A 27,816-nucleotide genomic window follows, 5' to 3' on the forward strand; every position below is an offset into this window, starting at 1 on the left:
GCATTACTAACCCAAGCCCTACTAGGCTACATATTCACACGCACATTGTCTGCGTTGCCTCGCTCTCTTTCGTTTTGCTGGGATAAACTGTAAGCGTGAAGACTTGAGGGAGGAGAAGATAACGGGGTATCAGTGGGAAATACGCACGTAAGAGAGAAAAAGAAAGAGGGAGGGGAAGACGACAGAGAGGGAGAGAGAGAGAGAGAGCGCGCGGATATTTTGCCAGGCACCCCTGGTGTGAGGCTTGTGCCTGCGCGCTCGCTGCATACTCGTCAGCACCACGCGCACGGGCAGGGTGAGTACAGTCTGTTTTCATTGTCCTTTACTGTTCTCAACTAATGCGTGACTGAGTCGAAACACATTTGAACTTTTGTCAAGTGTTATTGACAGAACTTATAGAAAACGAACGTGTATGTGTTATGGCTTTGCGTCGACCGTGTTACGGAATACCAGCAGGTCTGAGAGCGCGTCGCATGTTTTCTTAATATGAACATTTATCACAGGACGTCCGTTTGACAGAGTTGTTTGTGGTCCGTTGTGAATTGTAAACCTCCTGTCATTTAGGAGACTGGCATGCAGTGAAACTAACATTTGCAGTTGTTTTTTTGTTGGTGAGTGAATGGTAGCTGAGGTAGTTGACTGTGTAACTGGCTCAGTCAAGTGCCTCAGGAGGCGCGCACTGGCATGTAGGTGGGAACTCCATCATTACTGGGCCAAGGTCTTTCCATACATTAGCCTACATCTGGTTTGGCACTCTTTCTCTTCTCTCTGTCCCCTTTTCTCACTGTATGTCTGTTGTTAACACTGTATTTATTGTAATACGTTCATATATCTACTTAATATCTCATGGTTCCTTCAAACAAAAAGATTTAAAGAGACAGTTCACAAAAAAAGAACACATGTAATTATATTTACTCAACCTCGTGTCATTCCAAACATGTAGACTTCCTTTCCTATATTTTGGAGAATGTTTAAATTTTTCTTTTTTTCTTTGGCAATACAATACAATAAAGTGGGGTCTAAAACAACACTGGACCTCATGGACTTTCATTGTATTGAGAGAGAGAAAAAAACACTAAGACTTTAAATGTCCTCTTATGCGTTCCACAGAAGATAGAAATGCATGCAGGTTTAGAGCAACAAGAGTTTTCATTTTTGGGTGAACTGTTCCTTTAATATTTTGGATCAAGTGCACTTATCCTGTATTGACATCATACTGCATCTGATTAGTGTGAACTGATAAGTGCACATAATGTGTGGCGATCGCTCAGAGGATTATAGGATAGTATAGGACAACTATCCCAGGTTGTGTCGGAGCATGACAATTTCCTTTAGCAAAGGACAAGATCAAACCCCCAAAAATGCAAAAAGGTCCAAATGGGGGGAAAAAAAGTCAGCAGTGGCTGACCAGGCGAGTTTGAGGTCAAACTTGGACGGACTGATTTTGTCATGGAGAAGTAACCTCTCTTCTACATCAGTACACACGGCCTCGAGGGGGCAGAAGCGCTGAGGGCAGAAGAGTCCAGGAGAACACTCTCAGTGAAGACGGTCAAGCTGAGGTTTGACATTGTTGGTCTCTGCCTCTGTTGTGTTTCCTTCAAAGCGCTCAGCACCAGCACTTTTTCTCCTCCGTCTTCTCGCTGTGCCTTTTTTCACTGCATTGCAAAATCTGTCCATCATTTGCTGGGGTTCATCATCTGTTGACAGCTAGTGTTAAGGCTTGTGTCATTCTTTTCGGCAGGACGAACGGCAAAAGGTCGAACTCTCTGATATTCACAGATGGTGCTAAGATCTCGTCTAGACACCTGAGATTCAATTTGGAAGGCAAGAGTCTTTTTTCTCTTTCTTACCTTTTCTCTTTTTCTCCCTCTATTGTTGCTCAGGGTGCTGCTCTGAATCACCAGCTCTGAGAAACACACAGGAAATGACAGCATGAAAAAGCACACACACACTCAGGCACATTCTCTCTCACACACTCTTCAAAAATAACCGTCATAAAAGTCGCCATATAGCAGCAGCAGATGAGTGACTGCGGAGACAGGAAACGGATTCTTTCAACCTCATGCATGTAACCGAATGACAGCATTCATTTCATTAATCTCATGTCAAATCATAATCTTTAAATAGGTAGACAGGACAGGATGAAATCGTTCCTCTACCAGCTCAGCACAGATGCAGAGACAATGACAGAGAGCAAAAGTCACATTTCACTTTGAAAAGACCTTTCAAGTTATCGTCAGTGCTTGTCATCCATTCATTCCCCTCATTAATTAAGAATCGATCATAGCTCAGCTCTGGGTGAATTAGAGAGATGCACATGGTCAGAAAAAAAGGGAGCTAATCTTAGTTTTACAGCGCATTTCACATAGAGTTCGTACTGTACGCTCTGACATTTACATACTGCCATTTTTAGTTAGCTGTCCCATATATGGCCTCTCCTCCGTCTTTTCTTGCCCTGCCTCTGTTCCTCTACAGTCTGAACATTTCTTTATCCTTTTTTTAATGCACTGGAAAAAGCTGAAAATAAATAAATCAATCAAATATAAATATTAGATGAAAAACTTAAAGAACTTAAAAGAAAATGTCTAGGTTATTAATATAACCCTGGTTCCCTGAGAGGGAACGAGGCGCTGCGTCATAACGTTGACGCTTTGGCATTCCCCAAAGCGTCAACATTATGACGCAGTGTTGAGTTCCCTCGAAAGGGAATTCGAAATCTTGCCTTGGCAACTTACTGCAATAAAATAAGTTGAAAAGAATTATTCAGACAAAAGATATAATTTTTTACTAGTGGGTGCAGGACACTATAGTTAATTTATGTAAGCGAGGATAGCAAAATAAAGTAAACTGTGATGTATTATACCCAAAAATTCTTCATACAGAGGACTACCAGTAAAATTGATACAAATTTGGGACCAAAATTATTCAGACATTTTGACCTGGCCAAGTCCCTGTAAAGGCAATTCTGAGATTTGTTTCTAAACACATTATAAATGTTAGAAATGTATTGCTGAAACACATTACAAAGACTGTGAACTATGAAGTACTGAATTCAGAAGTTAGACCGTTAAACAGTTTTTCACCGTTGCTGTGTTCAGGATTTTCTGGGCGGGGCTAAAACGGTGGCTCGATGACGCACTGGAGCCACCGAGCCTGGCTCCTCCCCTAACACGATCATAACTAGAGCACATTCGCATCAGTTCGATGGAGAGTTACTGTTAGTACTGTTAGTCAACAACTTACATAACAGCTTACAAAACAAAAACGATGAAGAGGTGGATTCATTTTGTGAACAGCCACCTTGATGGAGAGCTGAGGATCATCACCGACACCTGCCTCTGCAGTGACTTTACACCGGATCGTTTTACAAACTTTCACCGGAGACAACTGGGATTCACTGATAATCCGCTGCAGAACCGACTATCCCCCGCCCAGGCCTTCATCCTCCCGTCCCACTGACATCTGGTGCGTCGTGATCATAGACGCTCGTGATCAGTGAGTGTTGTCTTGTGTGCTACTTTCCCGCGAGTGGGCGTGGTTTCGGCGCCGACAGCGGACACACCCCCAGCGTTTGAGAGCAGAGAATGCTACTCATTTTTTCAGGTTTTTGATAAGCTATTTTATGTACTTCCCAGATTTTTTTTTTATTCAAATTTGGCTGGGTGGTTAATAACACATTTATCTGTGGTATGAGGAACTCAGAACACATGTTTAGTTTTGACTTTACAGTGTTTTTTCTTTAATGTGAATGTCTAATGCGACCTTTTACACCACAGACTGAACAGAATTAAGCATTGCTTGGTCATTGGTTGACCTATTATCTAATTGTATACTTAAATTTAACAGCTGACAGCTGATTGGTTGATTTTAATCCATCACATACCTTTCTATCAAAGTTATCTGACATTATCAACATGAATTAGTTCTGACAACAGTTGAACTCTGAGTTCTTTTATTACCATTTTCTAAACTATAGCGAATAAACTGTGATAATGTGAGAAAATGTTGAAGTTGTCTGAATAAATTTAGGTTTGACTGTATATAAATAAAAGCTCATTCAAAATATGAATAAATAATATAGTAGTATATGTATATGAATCATAAACAACACTAAAATAACAATGTTTTAAATCATTAAAGGAATAGAGGAATGGAGAGGAATAGAGTTCCCATAGGGATTTTTAAATAGTCTTTGAAGCAAAAAAGGTTTAGAAAATCTAATTAAAATCGATGGAAAAATACAAATCATTTACATGTTGATATACAAACTTTTTTTTTCAAGTTAATTGCAAAATATGCATTGATATATATATATATATATATATATATATATATATATATATATATATATATTATAGGCATAGGGAGACCAACTCGATTACGTCATTCACAGTGCTTCATGGGAGTGGGTGGAGCTAAAGAGCTATTTTATATTTTTCAACTCTCTGATGGGTGTAATTTTCTGTACAGGAATAGTACTTTTTCACCAGGAATTCCAGTGTTAAACACAATTATTTTAAAGTCCCCATGTAGTCAATAACTTTATCCCTTAAAACTCATCGTTGATCACTAAAATTCACTAAATTCCTGTGAAAAAAATGTCTTCAAGTCTTAAAATAGCTTGAATGTAACTCTTCATTTAGTATATGTGGTACCATGAATATGAACATTAGCCCCGCCTCCAATCACTCACACCAGCTCAGACACCCACTCGGTCAACTTTTCTTCAAGTTACTGTAGTAAACGCTGCACAAAGCTCTTTACAACATCGGAAACATAACGTAATTAATATGATGAGCCTTTTGCTTGACTACGTTATCGAACAGCTAATAATGTGTTGCTAATGTTACACAAACCATGTTCCCCTTGCAATCTCAGTCTGCCTTCAGTATCAGTCAGTTTCCTTAGAAACGTAATGAACAACTTAGAACGTCAGTGGAGAAAGGCATATAGTTTGTCATAACATCATAATATACATCATATACATAATTCACCCGATTTTTCATATCCACAGAAAAATATACCGGATGATAGTGATGATGATATGCTAAACGCCCGTCCGCACATTAGCCTCTTTTCCACCGTCGGGCCGAACGGTTCTCATAGCGTAACCGTTCTATTCCGTGCCGATCTAGGCTAGCTGGTACGGTTCTGGTTTCATTTTCCTATGTGGGGCTGATACGGCCGCTTTTTGGAATGTGATACAAAAGCGTCAGTCGTTGTCTTGGTACAGCGGTTTTCTGATAATATGAGATGTAAATAATGACCGTATTATGGAGTATAATCAGATCCTATTTTGATTTTTCTTTTAATTTTATTATTAATTTGTGTTTGCGTCGAGCTTAGCCAGCTACAGAGAAACTGGTAGCCAGGCAACAGACAAGTGACCAATCCTGAGTGGCGATGTCACTTCACGGATTCTTCCAGCACGATTAAGCAACCGTGCCGAGAATTTCGTGCCGAGAGAGGTTTGTAATCGTGCCGTGCCATACCAGGCTCAGGTGGAAACACAACTGGAACCGTTCCTTACCATTCTAAGAACCGTTCGGCCCGACGGTGGAAAAACGGCTATTGGTGTGATTGGTTGGTTTGTGACGTCAGAAACACCAGCGATTTCAAACTGCGTTTTTGAGACTGTCTTTGGTTCACTGCAGTTGAGGAGAAAATACTCAGCAGTTGTGTGTTGACTTATGAATTTGCTCATGGTTTGTCTGAAAGCATATTAAAAACACCAAATAGACATATAAACAACATTAAACACTTGATTTTCACCACCGGGGTCTTTAAAAATGCTAAAATAATGCGGGGTGACAGCTGAATACTGAAAATCATTCGATATATGAACGATTGTTTCTCTAATGAATATCATCAATTTCACAAAACCAGTCTGAATGATTTGACTCATCTGGTTCAATTCACTTGATGCAATCATTCAGTCGCTAACAGCTTATCATAGAATAGTGACTTAAATTTCTGTTTGTTCCTCACAAAACTGTTGTATGGCTTCAGAAGACTGCATTCCATGTCATATGGATCCATATGGATATATACTAGATACTAAATACTAGAGGGAAGTATTTGAAATTTCTCTTCGAGTTCAACAAAATAATTAAAGTCATAAGGGGGAGTCGTTAATGAAAGGATTGTCATTTTTGGATGAACTAATCTAATAGCAGCTTTCATCAGATTCTGTTCTCCCACAGTGCATCACAGTGCATGGGATGCCAATGTGAATTAGTGAGCAGGTCCGGTGTGTGTGTGTGTGTGTGTGTGTGTGTGTCTACATCTGCTTTTTTCTCCATACGGACGAGGTCTGTGTCTCACAGTAAAGCTATGACTCATGACTCTGTAGGCACTTGTGTGTGATGTGAATCACTGCCAATAACGTTTCACTTTCTGCCTCAATGACTGCCACCCGTTAAGCCTGGTGAACTCTGACCTTTTGTGCGATTGGTTGATTACCGGCACAGTAGGACAGGAAGGAACTGTCTCTCGTGATCTTTTACACTCATCCTCTCTGTTTTCTCCTGGCATTTTTTACTGGTGAACTGAAGAATAACACAGACTGTGCAGAAGTGTCTAGATTTTATGGTGCTGTTTCACTCCCCGCTGCTCATTTCCCTAATGTTTTTGATGTGATTTGGACCTTGGGTGCAGACGGTTCATATGTGTGTGTGCGTGTGTGTGTGCAGATGAGCTCTTGCAGCAGCAGGGCTCTGACTCTGCTCTCCACAGTGTTTGGGGCGTGTGGACTGCTGTTGGTGGGGGTTGCCGTGGCGACGGATTATTGGCTGCTGATGGAGGAGGGAATCGTACTGCAGCAGAACCAAACTGTGGATGTCAAGATGGCATTGCATTCTGGCCTCTGGAGAGTGTGTTTCATAGCAGGTGTGGACACACACATACTTTATATGCAAACACACTAAGGTCTTCCATAGTACTTTTTGATACAACTTTTGGATGCCAAGGATGCAAAATAGGATGATCTGCCTGCCTGATCCCTCTTTACAATATATATATATATATATATATATATATATATATATATATATATATATATATATATATATATATATATATATATATATATATATATATATATATATATATATATATATATATATATATATTCTTGATATATCTGTATAGTTTTATACACTACCATTCAAAAGTTTGGGGTCATTTTGAAATAATTAAATGCTTTATTAATTAAAGATGCATTAAATTGATACAAATGTGACCGTACAGACATTTATAATGTTACAAAAGATTTGTATGTCAAATAAATGCTGTTCTTGTGAACTTTATATTCATCAAAGAATCCTGAAAAACAAATGGTTCACAGTTTCCACAAAAATATTAAGCTACAAAACTGATTTTAACATTGATAATATAAAAATGTTTCTTGAGCACCAAATCAGCATATTAGAATGATTTCTGAGGGATCGTGTGGAAAAATGGAAGTTTTTACGTTTTAAAATATATACAAATAGAACATTTTAAAATGTAATAGAATTTCACAATATTTCTGTATTATTGATCAAATAAATGCAGTCTTAATGAGCATAAGAGACTTCTTTCAAACACTTTAAATAATCTTACCAACCTTAAACTTTTGTAAATGTATTAAATATGTCCTGTCATCTTGTTTAAAGACCCATTTATATGTTGTGGGAAAAGTAGTGTAAAAAAGACAATGTGTTGTTTGCAAAATTAAATAATTTTATAATTACAATTGAATAATTTATCATTGTACTGATGCCAAATCAAATTATTAAAATATTATATTATAATAAATATTATTTACTGTGTATGGTAAAGGTTTATCTACCTACTTAGTATAATTCTTTTAAAATCAAATTATATAATTTTTTTGCTACATACTGTTAAAATGCTGTCAATAGAATACAATTATCATGATTATTTCCATGTGTGTATCTTTCATTACATCCTTTGCCTCACTGTTTTAGGTGCAGAGAAAGGTAGATGTGTTGCCTCCGAGTATTTCACAGAGCCAGAGATTGAAATCACCACAGAAAACACTGCAAATATCCTCAGTGAGTGAACGTTCAAGTCAAAGTAACACGTCCATATCCACACACACAACTCTCATGCACATGTATTTTGTGTTCTGACAGAGATGGTGCGGACAGCTACACCCTTCCCTATGGTGTCTCTGCTCTTTGTTTTCATGGCCTTCATCATCAGTAACGTGGGTCACATTCGTCCGCAGCGCACCATCCTGGCCTTCATTTCTGGAATCTTCTTCATCCTCTCAGGTAGCGAAAAAATGTGTATACCTTTGTTAGTTATATCTAAGTTTTTAGACATTTTATATATACAAATATTGAGTATAAATATATAACACTTTTAGAATCTATGTTGTGCCATCTATAATTATGTCATCACAAAATAGGCCTGGAGGAACATTCTTTTGGATAAAGTCTCTTTCTACTCTTACTGTTAAAAATAGTTCATAACATATTTAATGCAGATCCTTTTCAGGAGGATTAGATGTGTGAAGACTTTGTATTCTGTACTCATTAGAATGCAGCAGTACCATCTGTAGTACATTAATGATGTCTTCTCCAATCATAAACCTGTGTCTGAGCATGAAATCACTCCATCTGTTTATTATTTATCAGTTTTTGGAAGTGCCAGAGATTCTTTGGTGGAAATGCTGTATTTGAATTGCATAAGTTGTTCTGTAAAATAACTAATCTATCATATGGGTGCCATAACTAAGCCATCTGTCACGTGACAGCTCTCACTACACGGTTACATATCATCTTTCTTTTGTTCTTATGATTTTCTTATTTTCAAAAATTTAGTAATCTATTCACGTAGGCACAAATGCCTGATGTGTCCCATATTATGTAAATGTGAAGATTAAACTCATCAGTCAGTGGGGCCAGATTTATTCCCCGATAGAATACCTCAAATATCTGAACATGCAATTCAGTTCTGCACCAGCAGATGTCAGCAAGTTTATAAAATATAAAACATGCTCAGTGAGAATCAAGCAGTAAACAGTAGTAGGCATTGCTGTATGAACTATCCTCAGTCAAGATGAATGTGAAAATAGATTTTAATCATGAAATACAATCAATAAGCTATTTTAAAAATTACAATTACCATGTGCATAAGGCTTTCTAGCATTATTATTAGGCTATTATAGCAACATTTTACAAAGGCACATTTGACCCACAAAATTCCCGCACCACGAAGAATGCAGCTATACTGGCTAAAGTATGATGAAATATTTTTTTCATGTTTAGAGGGCTAGATAATTGGTTGTAGTTAGTTTATTATGTCACTGTATTGTTATTGTCACCGGTTGCAGTTCAGGCTGTTCTAACTTACCAGAAAATTATGAATCTGTTAAAGGTGGGGTAAGTAATTTCTCAAAGTCATTGCTGAACATTGTTGATATTTGAAATCAACCCAAATAAACACACCCCTCTCTTCATCGCTCCTCCTCCAAAGCTCACCCTCCAATCCTAACCGCCCTGCTCTGAGTCCGATCACTGCATGTGAGACAGGAGCGAGCACTAACAAGAACGCTAAACAGTAAACACTGTATTCTCTAGCAGTCATCAGCCTGAACAACTCTCACTAGCTGGCCTTCATACATATGCAATTCAAGAATGGATGTCTAATGTTATTTATCGTAGCACAAGCGCAACAAAATAAAGCTTCACGATAAATAAAGCGAAGATGATGAACGAATGACAAGGAAGCACAAAAAAATTTACATACAGTACATTAGTAAATATTAAACAAGAGTTTGTTGCAGCTCCAGACAAACAATGACGCTCAAAACCAATGTTACTCATGTATGGAGCGAATCAAAGCAACCTCTGCGTCTCTCCAGCGCCGGAAAGCTTTTCTAATATTATTGCGGTTCCAAAAGTTCATAAACCTTTATTTTTTTCTGTGATATTGCTTCTTTTTTTTTTGCTTTTGTAATGTATCTCATCTCTCTTTCTACAGTTTTTCTTAAAATCTCCCTCTTGTTCGTTCTCTCTCCTCCACCATCATACGCCCCTTAATGGCTACATGTTTGTTGTTGTGTCGGTCCGACAAACTTTTAAACATCGTTTTTCAAATATCGCTTACCCCACCTTTAAATGGGTCGCATTGTGTTTTATAGTAAAGTAGACACACAATTAATTACTCTTGGTGGTGGTGGTATCACTTGTCTGTATTCATGGTAAAACTGCTGAAATTATGTATCTAAGACGAATTTATATCTGCATGGTGGTCTGGGGCCGTGTTCACTAAATATTTTATCCTAGCACTAAGAGTTCTCCTAAATAGCAGTAAAAGTTCTTAGCTAAGAGTCTTCTTATAAAACCTTTTCACAAAGCTGCTGAGAGCAACTTTTACTAAGGAACAGAAAGAAGTGTTAAAGGGTTAGTTCACCCAAAAATGAAAATTATGTAATTTATTACTCACCATCATGCCGTTCCACACCCGTTCATCTTCAGAACACAAATTAAGATATTTTTGTTGAAATCCGAAGGCTCAGTGAGGACTCCATAGGGAACAAAGCAATTTACACTCTCAAGATCCATTGATGTACTAAAAACATATAAAAACATATATAAAGCGATGAGAATATTTTTGGTGTGCCAAAAAAAAACGAAATAACGACTTATATAGTGATAACCGATTTCAAAACACTGCTTCATGATGCTTCAGAGAGTATCGAATCAGAGCGTGTCAAACCGCTGAATCGATACGCTCAGTCAGTGATAGAAATATTGTAGAATGTATCATGTTGCCATATTCGAATAAATATTTTAAAATAAAAATGTTGCCATATTAAAATAAAGATCAAAAAATGTTGCCATATTAAAATTTAAAAAAGTAGGCTAAGTGTCACTAATTAAACAAGTATATGAGATGAGATGAGATTCAAGTTTATTGTCATTACACATGTACAAGTACAATGCAACAACATATGTTCAGCTATTATCAGCCTCTTGAGAGAGATTGCAGAATTCAAGCGACAAATTATGTTTTATAAACAAAGTTCGGGAGGAGCACTATCTGATCAGCTCGAGAGGAGGAATACAGTATACACAGCCGAATCACAGTTACCTCCACAGTTTTCTGCATCCCTCCACCACCCCGACACCTCACTCTCGGCCCAAAATATATTAAATAAAAAATGCAAAATAAAAGCCTTTTCCCTCATGAACTTGGTTTGAACCCCGCTGTAAATGTTCATGAAATAGCACTTTCATAACAGAGACCGCAGTGAGAGCCTAACCCTAACCCACTCTGAATGTAGAACTTATTTGTATGCAGATGCCACTGTTGTTTACTGCATCGCTACCTCAACCTTGCACAAGGCCAGAAAAGACCTTCAACTTGATCAGAAACACCTCTCTCCTCCTGCAGCACAGACTTCCTGACAGACCGCCCTTGAAAAACACCTTTTTACTTGTCCTTCTCTCTCTGTTCTCTCTATCAGCCTGCCACTGAATATGTAATGGGCATTTCAGACTGCTCGGGGCTGATAAAAGTGCTTCAGTTGAAAGAAGCCATTAAAAAGTAAAGATCAAGCATGCTGATAGTGCCGTTAGATGGAGCGGCTGTGAAATGTAGCTGATGTTTGCAGGAATGTTGTGTTTTTGCTTTTTGTATGTGGGTGAGAGAGACTCGAGTCAGTCATTCTGCTGTTGCGATAAATATTACAAGCATTTCTCAGCTTGTGCATGTTGAGCTTTTCTCACCCATTCTCACCTGTTCCTCGTACAGTTTTGATGTCATTCTCTCACACACATTTCTCTGCTGCCCTCATTTTATCTCCTCTGCCCTTCATGCATCTCTATGCTGCAGTGAGGAGCGTGTGGGGCTGTGGTTTATTTAGATAAAGCTGATTTCCTCTCATCAGTGGCTGGGCAAAGCCCTGGAGTCTGTACAGTACTTGTGTGTCTGTTGAGTTGGCCGAGGGTGAGCATTAAGTCCTAAGGGGCCTGACAGGAATATATATATATATGATGACGAAAGAACAACAAGAAAGAACAAAAAATTAACATACACTAAAAGTCCCTTAAAGCTACACTGTGTAACTTTTTTAGTTTATTCTTAGCTAAAAACACTTAGTTCTTTCAAAAATATATGTGCTCATTAATGTATCTTTACTTCTTTCAAGTAATAAAGTATTCTCGTAAGTTTATAATATGCCATTTAAAATACATACTGGTAGGGGTTCGAATGCAGGTCGCCATGTTGCCCCTCCATCTTGAAAGTACATTAGCCAAAGAGGGACATACCCGTAAATTCAAGCTTCGCCTTTCGCGTTTTAACACTCGATGGCACTGTACAAAATTCCCTGCCTCGCGCATGTGCGCGTCAACTTGTTCAGACTTGTCTGGTGCATGCGCAGAGAGTTTTCATCTCAGCAGCGTCCAGTAACAGAGTTATACGGAGTTTTCCTGGCTTGTTTATTCCTCAAAAGTCTGTTTTTCCTTGTGTGGTATTTCTGTGCGTTAATAATTCCGTAAGTAATAATAGTTATTGTCATTGCAGATGTGTTTCAGAGTGTGTCATCGCGTAATTCAGTTGATGTCACCTCAGAAGTATTTTTGTGTCAACATACAATAGCGTAATGCTCACCTATTTGAATAATCATTCAGTTATTTTGTTATCAACAATATTTATTCGTTTATAGAAAATATTTGCATGTAATGTCTGTTGATGGAAATATGTATCAGGTCTGATCGGCATATTAACAATTGTTATACAGAGCGCACTGCAGTGCTAAAGCTGCGCACACACTTTTGTAATCCGACACCGCTTGTTAGCAGCAGCAGCGCCTATATATGGTACAATAAGCTCTGGTTTACGGTTACATTATACAAATGTAACTTATAAGTATAGTTATACAGTTCTTAACTGTGTATCTTCTGTCATGTCATTATCATGTATATTTACCATCCTTATTAATTTCTTCTCTCACAGAAACCACATTTATGTACATATCCACGCAAACCTGTTTATGCCTTGCAATTGGATGACTGAATAAACATTACTATCATCAAAGTTCACTCTGGATTAGCTGCAGTTCTTTCTAGCCAAATAATTAGGCCAGTTGAGTTCCAACCATCCCACTGCGCACAGAATATCCCACAGGCACCGTGTCGAATGTGGACGAGGTCGAACTGGAAGCCATGTTAATCTTGGACTAAATCGACCACCGTAGGAGTTAAAACGAAATCGGAATTGAGAGGAACAGAAACTAAAATTCACTGGATGGTCATATACCTTTTCACCGCTAGATGGGGGAAAATATCACACATACCCCTTTTCCACCAAGGCAGTGCTAGAGCTAGTTCAGAGCCAGAGCTAGTCCCAGTTCATAGTTGGTTGGACTGAGGAGCCTTCTAAGAACCGGTTTGCTTTTCCACATGCTGAGAGCCACAACAGAGCCAGGGCTTACGTCACTGTATACGTCTCATCTTTCTCAGCAACGCTAGCGAGGCAGCGGCAGTCGTTGGACTACTTCATCACTGTTGCTGCGGGCTGTTTTTCATGTCCGCGGGTTGAAGCGACCCCAATTATGTGATATTTAGCCCCGGGAATGCGAATTTTAGTACGCAACCATGCCAAAAAAATTTTTACCGGGGAAGCCCCCCTGAAACGCGATTGGGCTTGTTTTGAGTATAGCAATTGGGTGTATTTTGTTGTGAAAACCTCACAACCCTGGGCAGCGGGAAACACAAACACACACCAGGCTTGTTCGAGATTTATCGGCGCTGCGCAGACGATACATGTATGATATATAAAAAAACGCATAAGTGAATCAAAAGCATAAGGAGTCGTGTGCTCTCGCTGGACTCGTTATCATACGGCGATCGGTCTCTGCACAGCACCGCTGCGAACAAGCCTTCCATCAACAATGCAAACGTTGCGTTACTATTGATTCACATGGCTTTACGATCCTACATCGGCATCAAAACACAACGAAAACACAGCGAATCCAACGCATTCATGCAGTTCGCTGTAATTTGTATAGACGGAGATTACAAACGAGCAGTAGCTGTTAGCTCCATTAGCTGCTATTTCAACAATGGCGGATCTCAAGTTTGTGTTCGTCGTGTTGACCCCGCCCCCAGGCCTGACGTAATCGGTTCTTACTTCTAGCCCTGTTCTAGCCCAGCAATGTTTTGGTGCTACTTAAGAACCACTTTTCCTGGCTCGGAGCTGGGGCTTTGGGTGTGGAAACACAAAGAACCGATTTGAAACTAGGCTCTGGCTCCGATCTAGCTCTAGCACTGCCTTGGTGGAAAAGGGTTTACAGTGTAGCTTTAAAGACAAGTCATTTCACTCGGCGGCCATCTTTGAAACGCCTCTGAGGCATGCAAGTGCAGCTCCTATCTCTTTGAATGGGGAAACATCAAATTCTCCAAAACTGTTCACCAAGATTACAATTCAATTTAATTTAATATTTGATATCTCCATTGAAATCTGACAACTGTCTCATAAATCATGTTTCTAAACGCTCATATCATAACAAAAAATCAAGCTAACACCATGTCTACACCGGATGCGACCGTTGTCGCTCGGGTCACATCGCGCCATAACAGATTAAAGGCTGTCTACACTGGACGCGACAAAGCATTTGTCCTTCATGTCGTTACGTCATAAATAGAACGAGCATCAGTTTACTGTCGGAGATTTGACGTTTGCATCACGCCACATCCAGTGTAGACAGAATCACTGTTTATAATAAGTTTTATTTTTAGTTGCTCACATCCAATGTAGACACGGTGTAATGCGCATGTGCATCCCTAAGCCTGCATCTTAGAAACAAGACTGTTTCTTTAGGAACCGGAGCTTCTAATGGCAGCTGCAGTGATGTGATGACTTTACCAATCAGTGATTGGCTCTTTTCTTTAGAAGGTCTTATTCTGCCATATTGCAAATAGCTTCACCATCTTTCTGTATATAAAGTCTTTGATACAGACAGTACACAAGAGTGTATCCAATCAAGAGTTGGTTGTTAGTTGGCAGCAGCACAGCAGCTCCAGACAAACAATGACACTCAAAACTGTTCTGTTACTATAGCCAACATTACAAAAAAGCTTTTCTCAGAAATCGCATACTGCACCTTTAAAGGAGTCATGCATTTTTAAAAATGTTGTAATGTTCTCTGAGGTCCACTTACATTGTTATCCAGATTTCTACATCAAAAACATCCAAATATAGAAGTAATAAGCTATTTTGTATCCTGTTTTTACCCTCTCTGTTTTGTTAAAGGGTTAGTTCACCCAAAAATGAAAATTCTGTCATTAATTACTTACCCTCATGTCGTTCGACACCCGTAAGACCTCCGTTGATCTTCAGAACACAAATGAAGATATTTTAGTTGAAATCTGATGGCTCTGAAAGGCCTCCATTGGCACAATGCACGGTACACTCTCAAGACCCTTAAAAGGTACTAAAGACGTCTTTACAAAGTCCATCTCACTACAGTGGTTCTACAATAACTTTATGAATTGGCGAGAATAGTTTTTGTGCGCAAAAAAACCCTAAATAACGACTTATATAGTGATGACGATTTCAAAACACGGAATCATGAAGCTTCGAAGCGTTATGAATCAGTGAGTCGATTCATGATTCGGATCGCGTGTTTAACCGCCAAACTGCTGAAATTTGGCGATCCAAACTGCTGATTCGACTCACTGATTCATAACGCTTCGAAGCTTCATGATTCCGTGTTTTGAAATCGTCATCACTATATAAGTCGTTATTTAGGGTTTTTTTGCGCACAAAAACTATTCTCGCCAATTCATAAAGTTATTGTAGAACCACTGTAGTGAGATGGACTTTGTAACGACGTCTTTAGTACCTTTTAAGGGTCTTGAGAGTGAACCGTGCATTGTGCCAATGGAGGCCTTTCAGAGCCATCGGCTTTCAACTAAAATATCTTCATTTGTGTTCCAAAGATCAACGGAGGTCTTACGGGTGTCGAACGACATGAGGGTAAGTAATTAATGACAGAATTTTCATTTTTGGGTGAACTAACCCTTTAATACATTGCATTCAAGACTTGGAAGTAAATGCCCACTGCTTACTGACGCATTAAAAATAAAGTTTTTCCACACTTTCTTTATGTTAGGAAGGCAATAGAAAGCCTGTGTTTTTCCGGAGTAATCCTGATAATTAGATTTATCAATTCATGACCCCTTTAAAGTCGGCATGAAAAAGAAGTGTCGATTGTCTTTTCTTCCTTATTGTTATCTGAGTGAAATGGCTTCTCGAACAAGAAAAAATTGACTTAATTTTGTCCATCGGGAATTTGTTGTTGCTGTGATGTCATTTGAGTGACAGTTTGTCCCGCCCTCACACCAGTAAACACATCATCAGAGAAGAGATGTTGTTGCAAGAGGGAGGGAAGTTATTTTGAATAAAGATTATGAGGGCACATGAATACAAAAATAATTAAAGATGTGCATGGATAAATCACATATAATAGAGTGCTGCAGGGATGACATATTTTTGTAGTTAGCTTTTTATCACTTCCGGTTCCATCGTCCTGAAGGCAGTGGGTTTTTGGTAAGGGTGCTCTGATCAGGTCTTTTGGGGCGATTACCAATCACTGGAAGCAGTATTGGCCGATACGATCACCGATGCCGATCACCAAAATAAATAATACTATTCTAAACAACAATGTATTTTAAGGATAAAAAAATGTAATGGTGAGAAAGTATCATGAATTGACAACTTTATTTATTGGAAGGCAACATATTCCATTTCCTTTCTTAGAGGTGATTAGGAACTTAACAAATAGAGCATTCTCATGAAATAAATAATACAAATAAAAAAACTAAACAATTTATCTTTATCAACAGAAAGTAATCAAAGGTAAAACAAAACTGCATAGTCTTCACTGTATAAATGAAATATAGATGAATCCTGTCTTGTCTTGTCTTTTCTTGTTTGATTAACATTAATGACCCAGACGGCAACAGGAATATTAGGCTGCTGTCACTTTAAGACAGATTGCGTGGATACAATATACTGATACACATTCAACTTATTTCCCAACTGTTTATGTTCACCTAAGACATAACCGACGGTGTTTAAGTGTATACTTACCAAGTCGGGAATATTTCTCTGTGTTTTTATCATTTAGGCGTGAACCCGAAGCTCAAAATTCACTTTCCTTGACCATGTTCCACTCCATCTCGAAGCACATGCACAGAGAGCCGCTGAAGGAACAGTATGACTTTTGCCACTTAATGCAGTTTTAATAACTCTTTTTTTGTTATCAAACACGTCCTGTAGTTTAGCAAAAGTGACTGCATTTTACGACAATCATCAATCTAGCTGATTTGGAAGTTATGTTTGGGCTTTTAGGGAGGAAAGAATGTGCCCCGGTGTGAAGGAAAGAAATGCACTAAAATATCAATTTGTTAGGAGGATAACCCCTTGAGATGAAACATTTCGTTTTCAAGGTGATCCTCGAGACAAAGACAAAGATAATACAGCACATGTACATTCACATTCACATTCACTAAAGCTCTCCCTCATCCTGCCTCGCCCGCCCCATCGACTCCTTATTTGGAGACTAATCCATGTATAAAAGATATTGCAGTATTAAGAGGCATGACAATATTTAGCCCATACATACACATATACACACATAATATTCATGCGCATACCTCCAAAAATACTTGCAAATATACACGTAAATAAAAAGAAAGAACAAAAAGTATCCTGCATATTTGAGTATATAAAACAAAAGTCTAGTCACACATGAGAAAATCACAGCCCTAGTTTCTTGATGTCATTGCTGTAGGGTTACTGTCGTTGCAATGTTTCCGTTCTCCGCAAAGTTGTTGCAAATTTATTGTCCTTTTCAGACACCTTGTAGAACTGCCATACTGGTTAATGTAGTGAAGCAATTTGAGCTGCGCATTATCTGATCGGCTCTTCTGATTGGCCTTTATAGAGACCACCGATCAAACTATATCTAGCTGTTACCGTCCGATAACGATTGGCGCCCGTTCAATCGAAGCACCCTTAGTTTTTGGTTAAATACCTGAAATAAGGTCTGAAACTAGGCTACTTTTGTTATTAAATTATTATTGCAATTCATTAATTTCAATAGCGCATAACTGTCGCATTGCGAGGATAATAAAATGTTAGATTAACTTACTCCTCCTTTCAAAAACAACAAAATACTTCTCTTCTAATTTTTTCACTATGTATGTCATGCTTAGGTTGAGAGTTAAGAGTTAAGCTGTCTTTAATAATCTACACAGTCAAAGGGTACATCCGACATAGAGGCAAACAAATCCAACACAACCGTAATAAAGACGAGACCGGACAACTGAGAACAGGTGACACACAGGGCAATTAAAGGTAGGGTAGGTAGGATTTGGTTAAAAAACTTTTTTTCCAAATTTGTTTAAACTTTCTTTATATATCAATACATAATTAAAATGTAAGTACTCTGAAAAAGGCAGTATGAAAATTGAGTGTCTGTAGACCTCTCACGACTGTTTTAAAGACAGCTCATTATTTCCATTCACTCCACCTTCTCCCTTCTGGGGTCTTTCCAAAGCCACGCCCCCAAAACACATGAACGCGCCACGCCGACCACGATCAGCTCAGCTGAAAGACGCATTATTTACCTGAGGCGAGCGGAGAAGAAGGAGCGGAGTGCATGTAGTGACATCATGTCAGAATCACATGTAATAAAAAATCTAACTTTATCATTATGAATATAAACAAATAAGATGTCTTTTAGTACTCACTCTCAAGCTAGAATAACGATACTGGTAAAGTTCAAAATACACACACAACACAGTGTCTACGACACACACAGATACAAGATAAAAACATTGGTAGAGTATATAAAAACAAACCAAGGGCCGAAATAAACGTGCAGGTAAAGTTCCCGGTGAACATGGTAAAAGAGTTTAGACAGAGGGTAGTAGCTAAAGCTAACTTAGTTCTAAAAAAAGTTCCTGGATGCGGTGTACCAGCTTTTACACATGCATTTTGTTATCTAAAGTTACATTTTGCGAAATTCAACACTTGAGCGATCAACTTGAACTAAGCATATTGAGTATTTATCATCTCTACTAATGGCTCGCTAGGTGTATAACATTGTAACTTTATGCTAAGTAATGTTATGTTAGCTATATTAGGCAGCTACGTGTGCTAGTGAGACATGCTTCATGAAAATATAAACCAAAAAAATGTATAATCAAAATGAAAGATTACCTGTCCAGCAGAAATACAGCCTCTTGAACTCAAACGGGTGCGCCAGGGTTGCCAGGTTTTCACAACAAAATCCGCCCAATTGCTACTCAAAACTAGCCCAAAACAAGCCCAATCGTGTTTCTCCGGTAAAAATCGCGTTTGGGGGGTAAAATATGTGTCTTTTTGGTAGGGCTGCCTGCTAAAATTCGCAAATCCCGGGGCAAAACATCACATAATTGGGGTCGCTTCAACCCGCGGACATGAAAAACAGCCGCGGCTACAGTGTAGAAGTAGCCCGACTTGGCAACAGTGGGGTGCGCGCATGTGGGCAGATCCTGAGCAAAAGCGGTGGTAGCCATGGTAGCGAGAGAGAGTGACAGTCGCCCAAGCCAATCACTTGATTCGGCCCGAACGAAAATAATGAGCGGTGTTTATTGCAGATTAAAAAGTCTAGAGTCACTCAATTTTTATACTTTCTTTTTCAGAGTACTTACATTTAAATTATGTATTGACATATAAAGACAGTTTAAACAAATTTGGACAAAAGTGTTTTAGATCATACTTACCTAACCCACCTTTAATCACACACAGCTGAATAAAATGACGAATCAAATTAACATCCATGACAACAAACTAACGGTGCAAACCGAAAACAGTCCATCTGATGAGTGTGTGTGTGAAAATGTATGGGTTACAAGAGAAATATTAAGAAAATAAATTTTTTCAGCACATGTTGAAGTAGATCCAGCTCTCATCGTCTCTGAGAGTGTAAGCGCCTTTAATGCAGCATGAGATTTCAAAAGCTCAGTCAATTTTTTATTTCACTTTGTGGTGAATATTTGACTGGGCTCAAAGTTTGCACATTGCTTGTGTGATATCCACTGGCTCGACTTTCTTTATCAACAATTGCTCGCAAAATGATGGACAACAATTCACATTTCACGCGTGACATTTCCTGTGATAATAAAATAAAATAAATGATGAAATATACTAGTAAATAGGCTAAATTGCCTGGGGCCTTGGACTTGCGGTTCGCAGGGGGGCCCGCAGATTTGTGCTACGCCACTGCAGCTCGACCAGAGATCTCCATGATTTCAGACTCCGCTGTTTCTCAGCAACCGCAGGGCCTGAGCCACAGGGCACAGACGCTTGTCCCACGTCCCTCGAGAATTGGGCCAACCGCGAACAGAGCTTCCTCATTGTGAATCTCTCACAATGGGCGCATTCAGCTACTTCGAGAACTGACCATGCATGCTCCTCACCCAAACACATAACGCACAAGATGTGTGTGTCCTCAGGTGTCGAAAACCTTGGACACTGAGGCACACACTTCCTCTAACACCTTTTTGAGTGCGTATTCATGATAAATGCCTAATATGGCGTTCCGATAGTGACGTCATGGACTGTCTCCAGCCAATGAAATTGCTTCAGACAATGGTCACGCTGATGCCGTTCCCCATAGCATCGATCCAGATGCAGTGTTGAGTTCCACTTCGAGAGGGAACTCATTTACTCACTAGCCTTGTTGTGTTTATAACACTGGTCTACTGTCAAAATGCTTCTGAAATAAATGCAGTCAATCTTTACTAATTCTCATTCACTAAGAACAAAAATTATGTTGATTGGCTCTAGTTTTCAAGATATTGCTTTTGGGTCCGTATATATGATAGCCTAGAAATCTAGACGCAAATATAATTTGCAGCGTCTAGCAACTCTCTGTTAGCTTGCAAGCTGGAAAAACCAAACTCTGGTCAGGCCAATCACATCGTGTGTAGAGTCGGTGGACGGGCTTAACATAATGACGGCAGAGTTGCGGCGGTTCTGCGTACTACTTGTAAACAAAGAAGCTGGCGAACAGCGGTCTTTCGAATCGGCTTTGGCCAAGGCTCTGGAAGACCTTGAGTTAAGCTTTTCTTTGAGAAAAGAACAAAGAACGGCACTGAAGTCATTCTTAAGAAAGGAAGATGTGTTCAGAGTTTTGCCGACTGGATACGGCAAAAGTTTAATCTATCAACTAGCTCCGCTTCACCTTCTTCGTTGCTCTGGCTGATTGTAGCGCTATCCTATTGCGCGCAGAGGGAATTTGAAAGACAACCGTTTATCCCGCCCCTCGGATTGAGCCAATAGTGTCTTACCAGACACCAACATCTTGATGTGGGTCTGGCTTGTCAGGCTATATATATATGACCCTTGACTTGGGGAATGGTGTATGATAAGTAAATTATAAAGTGAGATATATGTTTCATCTTTAGAAACGTTACTCTCGGTTATTTATGTATGGAACTCAGAACGAGGATGTATACAGGACGTCATCATCCTGAAGAGCAGGAGTTATGATCACGTAATATGATTGACAGATCTAGACCGAATGAGTGCTCTCTGACTCATAATAACACATGGCGGCCAGAAGAAAACAGACACACTGCACACTGCACTCTTTTTCAAGCTCTTCAGATTGCATAATTCAGGGATATATGATGAAATATAAAGTAAAAGTGAGAATAAATCTGTTCTCAGACACCAGTGATAACAAGGACATCCATTCTCTTCTCTCTTTCGGAATACTTTTGTTTCTGTGTTTACACTGGTTTTAAAACAGCGCCTCCAATCTCGCCCTTTTGTACAACACCAGCGGCTCTGGGTATGTGATCTAAAGCTCAAATCGAATTGGACGGGCCGCTTCGTCACACCTCGATTGATCGTGCCCGGTGTGAATAGCTCCATAGGGATCTCTTGTTTTCGAGCTTATTTTCTGCAATATTCTGAAAAATCCAATTGGGCTTTTTTTCTCTTTTCCCCCCCCAGGGAAGCAGGGTGATTCGACCTTTTTGAGGTTGGCCTACAAAAAAATAACATCACTGCAGCATTCTATAAACACTGCAATATTCCATAAAATAAGAATTGTCCGTTTTGATTTCATGGTGACTTTAACATTTCTTCTTTCAGAAGGTGGCAGCCAGGATCTTGGTGTTCTGTTGATTTTTCTTCACTCATTTGTTATCGTCTCTCTTTCTCTCAGGGTTGAGTCTGGTAGTGGGGTTGGTGCTGTATATCTCCAGTATCAATGATGAAGTAATGAACCGGCCGCGGGAGCCAGAGCAGTTCTTCAACTACCACTATGGCTGGTCCTTTGCATTTGCTGCCAGCTCATTTCTGCTCAAAGAGGTCAGAAGATGAAATTTCAGTCCAAAATACAGTATCAGTTCATCTGCCTTTTTTCTATGTCATTTTGTTTGCTCAGCGTAAATTCAAGCCCCTTGACCTGGAATAGCCAAGATGTAGTCATATTTCTTGTGAAAGCTCCAATGACTTGAGCATATCCATGCTTCTCGCCCCTCGGGCTTGACAAATGATGGTACCGTAATTATGTCACTTGATGCTGCTGAAGCAGATGCTTTTAACATGACCCTGCCCTGACATACACTTCAGTTGATAGCAAGACCTTCGAGTGCGCTCTTTATGTATTATGAATGTGGATCTTCAGATGAGCTCCATTTTAGTTATTACGCTGGACCTGAATACTGTATTTAGAGCAGTTAATCATATTGTTTTCATTGACCGCAATAGAAAAAGGTAACCTGAGCTCAAGGAGGTCAATATAAGGGATTTGATATCCACACATGATGACACATGAGGTTTTAAGGTTTTCAGATAATTATGACTCAAATGCAGATGTTATTGAGGTGATTATGAAGGTCAGTGTTTGTGAAGATGTGGATGATGGAGCAGTGAGAGCTGCAGATCACAGGCTGTCTGTCAGCTGTTCTGTGCCCATAAAATGAGGATTAAGCAAAATTGAAGTTCAAACTCTTTTTTTTCCACTTGGTTCAGCAGGATCCTTTTATTATTATGGTCGCTGAAGGAAACATTAGATTGTCAGTGTGTGTGAGAGAGAAAATTAGAACAAGGGCAAAGAGGGATTGCTGCAAAATCGTAAATCACACCTCTTATAGTCACCTTTAAGTTTTTCAAGCAAGAATCTAGTTGCGTAACCATTACTCAATAAATAGTTAATAAATACATACATAAATTGCATATTTTCAAACATTCTAGAATAATGAAAATAACAATATACAAAGTTACAAATATTAGATTATTTAAATAACTCCAAAAGTCTGGAGTAAATAGTGACAAATATGAATTTTACATTGTTACAAAAAATCAAATTCAAATAAATGCTGTTCTTTTGAATTTTCTATTCATCAAAGAATCCTGAAAACAATTATCATGGTTTCTTCAACAATATTACGCAGCACAACTCTTTTCAACTTGGGGTGTAACGGTGAACCGTTTCGGTATGAGGCTTTCGGTTCGGTGCACGCGTGTACCGGTTTCCAAATGCAATCTTTAACAGTTAACATTAGGCTTGTTTTAAGCGCGGAACACACTTCAATCCTAGTTCCCACACGGACATATTAAGCATTCAGTCCTTTTTATCACGAAATTCAAACGATAAAGGCCAACACTCTTTGTGGTGTGACTGATCACTGTATAGGCCCGTCAGTTCAAGTGAACGTGATCGATCATCTCTTCCTAAAGAATAAACATGAATGATCATCTGAAGGTATGTTGAGGATACATTACAACTTACTGTCACGTATCATATGTGGTGTAATCGCTTAATCTGTGTTTCAATGGCGGAAAGACCTTAATATAACTGCTTGTAAACTAAATGTCATGTAGCACCACATTTAGCCTACCTCAGGCAGTCATTCAGTGTCCACAGGATTTTATTCACTAGAGAAATCATTTTTTTCCCTAAATATATGCTCTATATTAGCCTATACACTCACCTAAAGGATTATTAGGAACACCTGTTCAATTTCTCATTAATGCAATTATCTAATCAACCATTCACATGACAGTTGCTTCAATGCATTTAGGGGTGTGGTCCTGGTCAAGACAATCTCCTGAACTCCAAACTGAATGTCAGAATGGGAAAGAAAGGTGATTTAAGCCATTTTGAGCGTGGCGTGGTTGTTGGTACCAGACGGGCTGGTCTGAGTATTTCACAATCTGCTCAGTTACTGGGATTTTCACGCACAACCATTTCTAGGGTTTACAAAGAATGGTGGGAAAAGGGAAAAACATCCAGTATGCGGCAGTCCTGTGGGCGAAAATGCCTTGTTGATGCTAGAGGTCGGAGGAGAATGGGCCGACTGATTCAAGCTGATTGAAGAGCAACTTTGACTGAAATAACCACTCGTTACAACCGAGGTATGCAGCAAAGCATTTGTGAAGCCACAACACGCACAACCTTGAGGCGGATGGGCTACAACAGCAGAAGACCCCACCGGGTTCCACTCATCTCCACTACAAAAAAAAAAAAAAAAAGAGGCTACTATTTGCACAAGCTCACCAAAATTGGACAGTTGAAGACTGGAAAAATGTTGCCTGGTCTGATGAGTCTCGATTTCTGTTGAGACATTTAGATGGTAGAGTCAGAATTTGGCGTAAACAGAATGAGAACATGGATCCATCATGCCTTGTTACCACTGTGCAGGCTGGTGGTGGTGGTGTAATGGTGTGGGGGATGTTTTTCTTGGTACACTTTAGGCCCCTTAGTGCCAATTGGGAATTGTTTAAATGCCACGGCCTACCTGAGCATTGTTTCTGACCATGTCCATCCCTTTATGACCACCATGTACCCATCCTCTGATGGCTACTTCCAGCAGGATAATGCACCATGTCACAAAGCTTGAATCATTTCAAATTGGTTTCTTGAACATGACAATGAGTTCACTTTACTAAAAGGATCCCCACAGTCACCAAATCTCAACCCAATAGAGCATCTTTGGGATGTGGTGGAACGGGAGCTTCGTGCCCTGGATGTGCATCCCACAAATCTCCATCAACTGCAAGATGATATCCTATCAATATGGGCCAACATTTCTAAAGAATGCTTTCAGCACCTTGATGAATCAATGCCACGAAAGGGGGTCAAACACAGTATTAGTATGGTGTTCCTAATAATCCTTTAGGTGAGTGTATATTCATTATATTCTACTGAACCTGTTAGTGATGTCTTGATTATTTCATGTATGTTTAAATAAACCTGTCATGAAAATGACAGTTAGTGCGTATAAATGATTATATTTCAACAACGAATTGGAGAAAAAACTATTTTGTAATTAGATTTAGAAGTTATTGCAAAAACTGCCTTATTTGAAGTTTACATGTTTGCGTATTTGAGTGTTGATTATTAAACCTAAAAATAAATAGCAACTGAATTTAGGCAAATAGATTGGGCTCTGTTGTTAAAGCTGCACTGTTAAAGCTGTAACTTTTGCCTGTTCAAAACAAAGGCGTAGTTTGATGACGCCACGTTTGAGCGCAGAATCTTGGGACATGTGGTCTTCACCTCACAGCCGGTGGAAAAGAATCAGGATAGGACTCGGGCAGAAATCATGTTCATGGATGTGATTATTAACATTACTGTAGTCTGAAGCAGAGCAGGACCGAGTGTTGTAGAGCTGAGCAAGGCCGCTGGAGCGTTTGTTAATGAGAAGAGCGGAGGGACTTTTATTATGACACAGTCGCCGGCACCACTTCCGGTTTTCTGGTCATGAATATGAGGTAAGGCAGCTCTGTTTATCATATTAGATACATCTGAGTGTGTTGAAAATTATTTATGACGTTATGACGTTACTCTGTGCGTTCGCTCGGCGGCTGCCATGACACTTGTTGCACACGGCAGTGAGAGTAAAGCGTTTCTGCAAAATAAACCAAAGGGGTAACGCAGACATGACGCAAACGACAGGCGACTCCCTCACACGTCCCGGTTCCTCGGTTAAAATAGCAATTTCTCACGATTTACAAATAGTTGGAAACATTTGAGATATTGTAAGTACTCAACTGAACAAAATATATAACACTGGCCTAGTGGTTTTTGGAAAATGTTACATAGTGCACCTTTAACCTTTAATATTAATGTGCAAGTAAGGGATCTCTATATAGTTTACAGCAATATCTTCAATAAACTTTTAGTTATAATTTAATTTAAGGACAGACACTAATTTTTCTTCAGTAAACCACTGTTTAATAAAAATAAATAAAAAGCAATTTTGTAAAACTACTGTCCCGAACTGTGACGTACCGAACCGTTAGTTTTGTGTACCGTTACACCCCTATTTTTAACATTGATAATAATAAGATATTTTCTTGAGCAACAAATCAGCATATTAGAATGATTTCTGCAGTCACAGAAATGAATTACATTAAATATATTCAATATTACTATATTGCTGTTTTCATAAACTCTTATTCAGCCTTGGTGAGAATAAGAGACTCTTACTGATCTTATGTTCTAAGAGTGGTTTAGAAACTCAGGCCTGAAAAAAAATATCTGTTATCATAAAGCAAGAACATCTAAAACATTTTTGTCCCATATACTGGACATTTGGAATGTGGCGGTTAAGACATCACATCTCTTCATTGTCTCTCTCTCTCATTCTCACATATTCTCTCAGGGTGCCGGCGTGATGTCAGTGTATCTCTTTATGAAACGTTATGCAGAAGAGGAGATGTATCGGCCTCACCCGGCTCTCTATCGCCCCCGCCTTTCCGAGGGCAGCGACTACAGTGGCCAGTACCTGCACCCAGAGACCTGGCCTCCCCCCCAGCGCGCACGGAGCGCCTCTGAGATCTCCAGCGACATCTCCATCCAGCTCACCCAGAACCCCCAACACCCGCCGAAGACCAGCGGCCAGCAGAACACATCGTCTCCGGGAATCACTGCGTCTTCGAGCCCCAACTCTGGAGCTGGTTACCAGCTGCCATCATCAGGTTCTGCAGCTTCATTCCCCCACAACCATCCTCTCCACCCCGGGGCGCACGGGGCAGCTGCAGCATCCCAGACCCTGCCCATGTCCGCACCACCCGCTGCAGTGCCACCCCCACACTATCACACACATATGCGCATGAGCGCCTCTCCATGCTAATCGCAGACGGAAGAGAAAGTTTATAGAGTATTTGTTTTTAATTGACATAATGCATAGACGAGAAACAGAAAATATGATGCAAGGCAAGATATAGTTTTTTATATGAGAAAAGAAAGTAAAAAACTGTTTGTAGCAAAAGGCCTCTTTTTAAGACTGAATGTTGTTGTTGTGAAATTGTAGCATATTAAACTGCACTGGATCGAACGGGGTTCATGCAGAACACTTGACAATCGCACACACCAGAACTGACAATTCATTCACTTAGACTTACACATTAGCGCACATAAGAGAACTGTAACTATTGCCTTTAATTCTGCAGGTGATATATAACTGAACTTAAGTTGTTATTTCTCATCACGTGAATTGTTTGTTTTATTGTTAATGTTATCATCAAATGCTAAAGTGGGAATTACTTATGAACAAATTTAAAGTGCTGAACATATTGTTTGAAATAAGAGTGACTCAGAAGCCTGAGTTCGAATATTTTGAGTATTTCTTGTGTAAATATTGTGTACTGTTGTGTTTTGGCTGTGATTTGGTTCACCGCCTTTCTGCAGAATGTTGACACATTTGAGAGGGGAAAACTCAATTAAAATGCTTTAAACGGTCTTATTTTTCCAGGCTCTTTTCCTGATGTGTCATATGA

At 39.4% G+C, this 27,816-nt stretch overlaps 1 protein-coding gene across 1 annotated transcript; it reads left to right on the forward strand.

Moving 5' to 3' along the window:
* Window positions 1-27,779, forward strand: cacng7b (calcium channel, voltage-dependent, gamma subunit 7b). Its single transcript, XM_079837174.1, has 6 exons — window positions 1-295; window positions 6,693-6,888; window positions 7,971-8,057; window positions 8,139-8,279; window positions 22,250-22,395; window positions 26,700-27,779. Exons 2-6 carry the CDS (start codon window positions 6,693-6,695, stop codon window positions 27,168-27,170), a joined length of 1,041 nt encoding a protein of 346 aa, XP_079693300.1. The 5' UTR covers window positions 1-295; the 3' UTR covers window positions 27,171-27,779.
* The last annotated feature ends 37 nt before the right edge of the window (window positions 27,780-27,816 follow it).

The sequence above is a fragment of the Gobio gobio genome, assembly GCF_949357685.1.
Source record: "Gobio gobio genome assembly, chromosome: 15".
NCBI lineage: Eukaryota > Metazoa > Chordata > Actinopteri > Cypriniformes > Gobionidae > Gobio > Gobio gobio.

What these genes read in the sequence shown, in the direction of transcription:
- cacng7b (XM_079837174.1), top strand. Translation starts at nt 6,693, where the DNA reads ATGAGCTCTTGCAGCAGCAGGGCTCTGACTCTGCTCTCCACAGTGTTT. An exon ending in AAACACTGCAAATATCCTCA is followed by an intron (nt 8,058 to 8,138) that starts GTGAGTGAACGT and finishes GTGTTCTGACAG; the next exon opens with AGATGGTGCGGACAGCTACA. An exon ending in GCTCATTTCTGCTCAAAGAG is followed by an intron (nt 22,396 to 26,699) that starts GTCAGAAGATGA and finishes ATATTCTCTCAG; the next exon opens with GGTGCCGGCGTGATGTCAGT.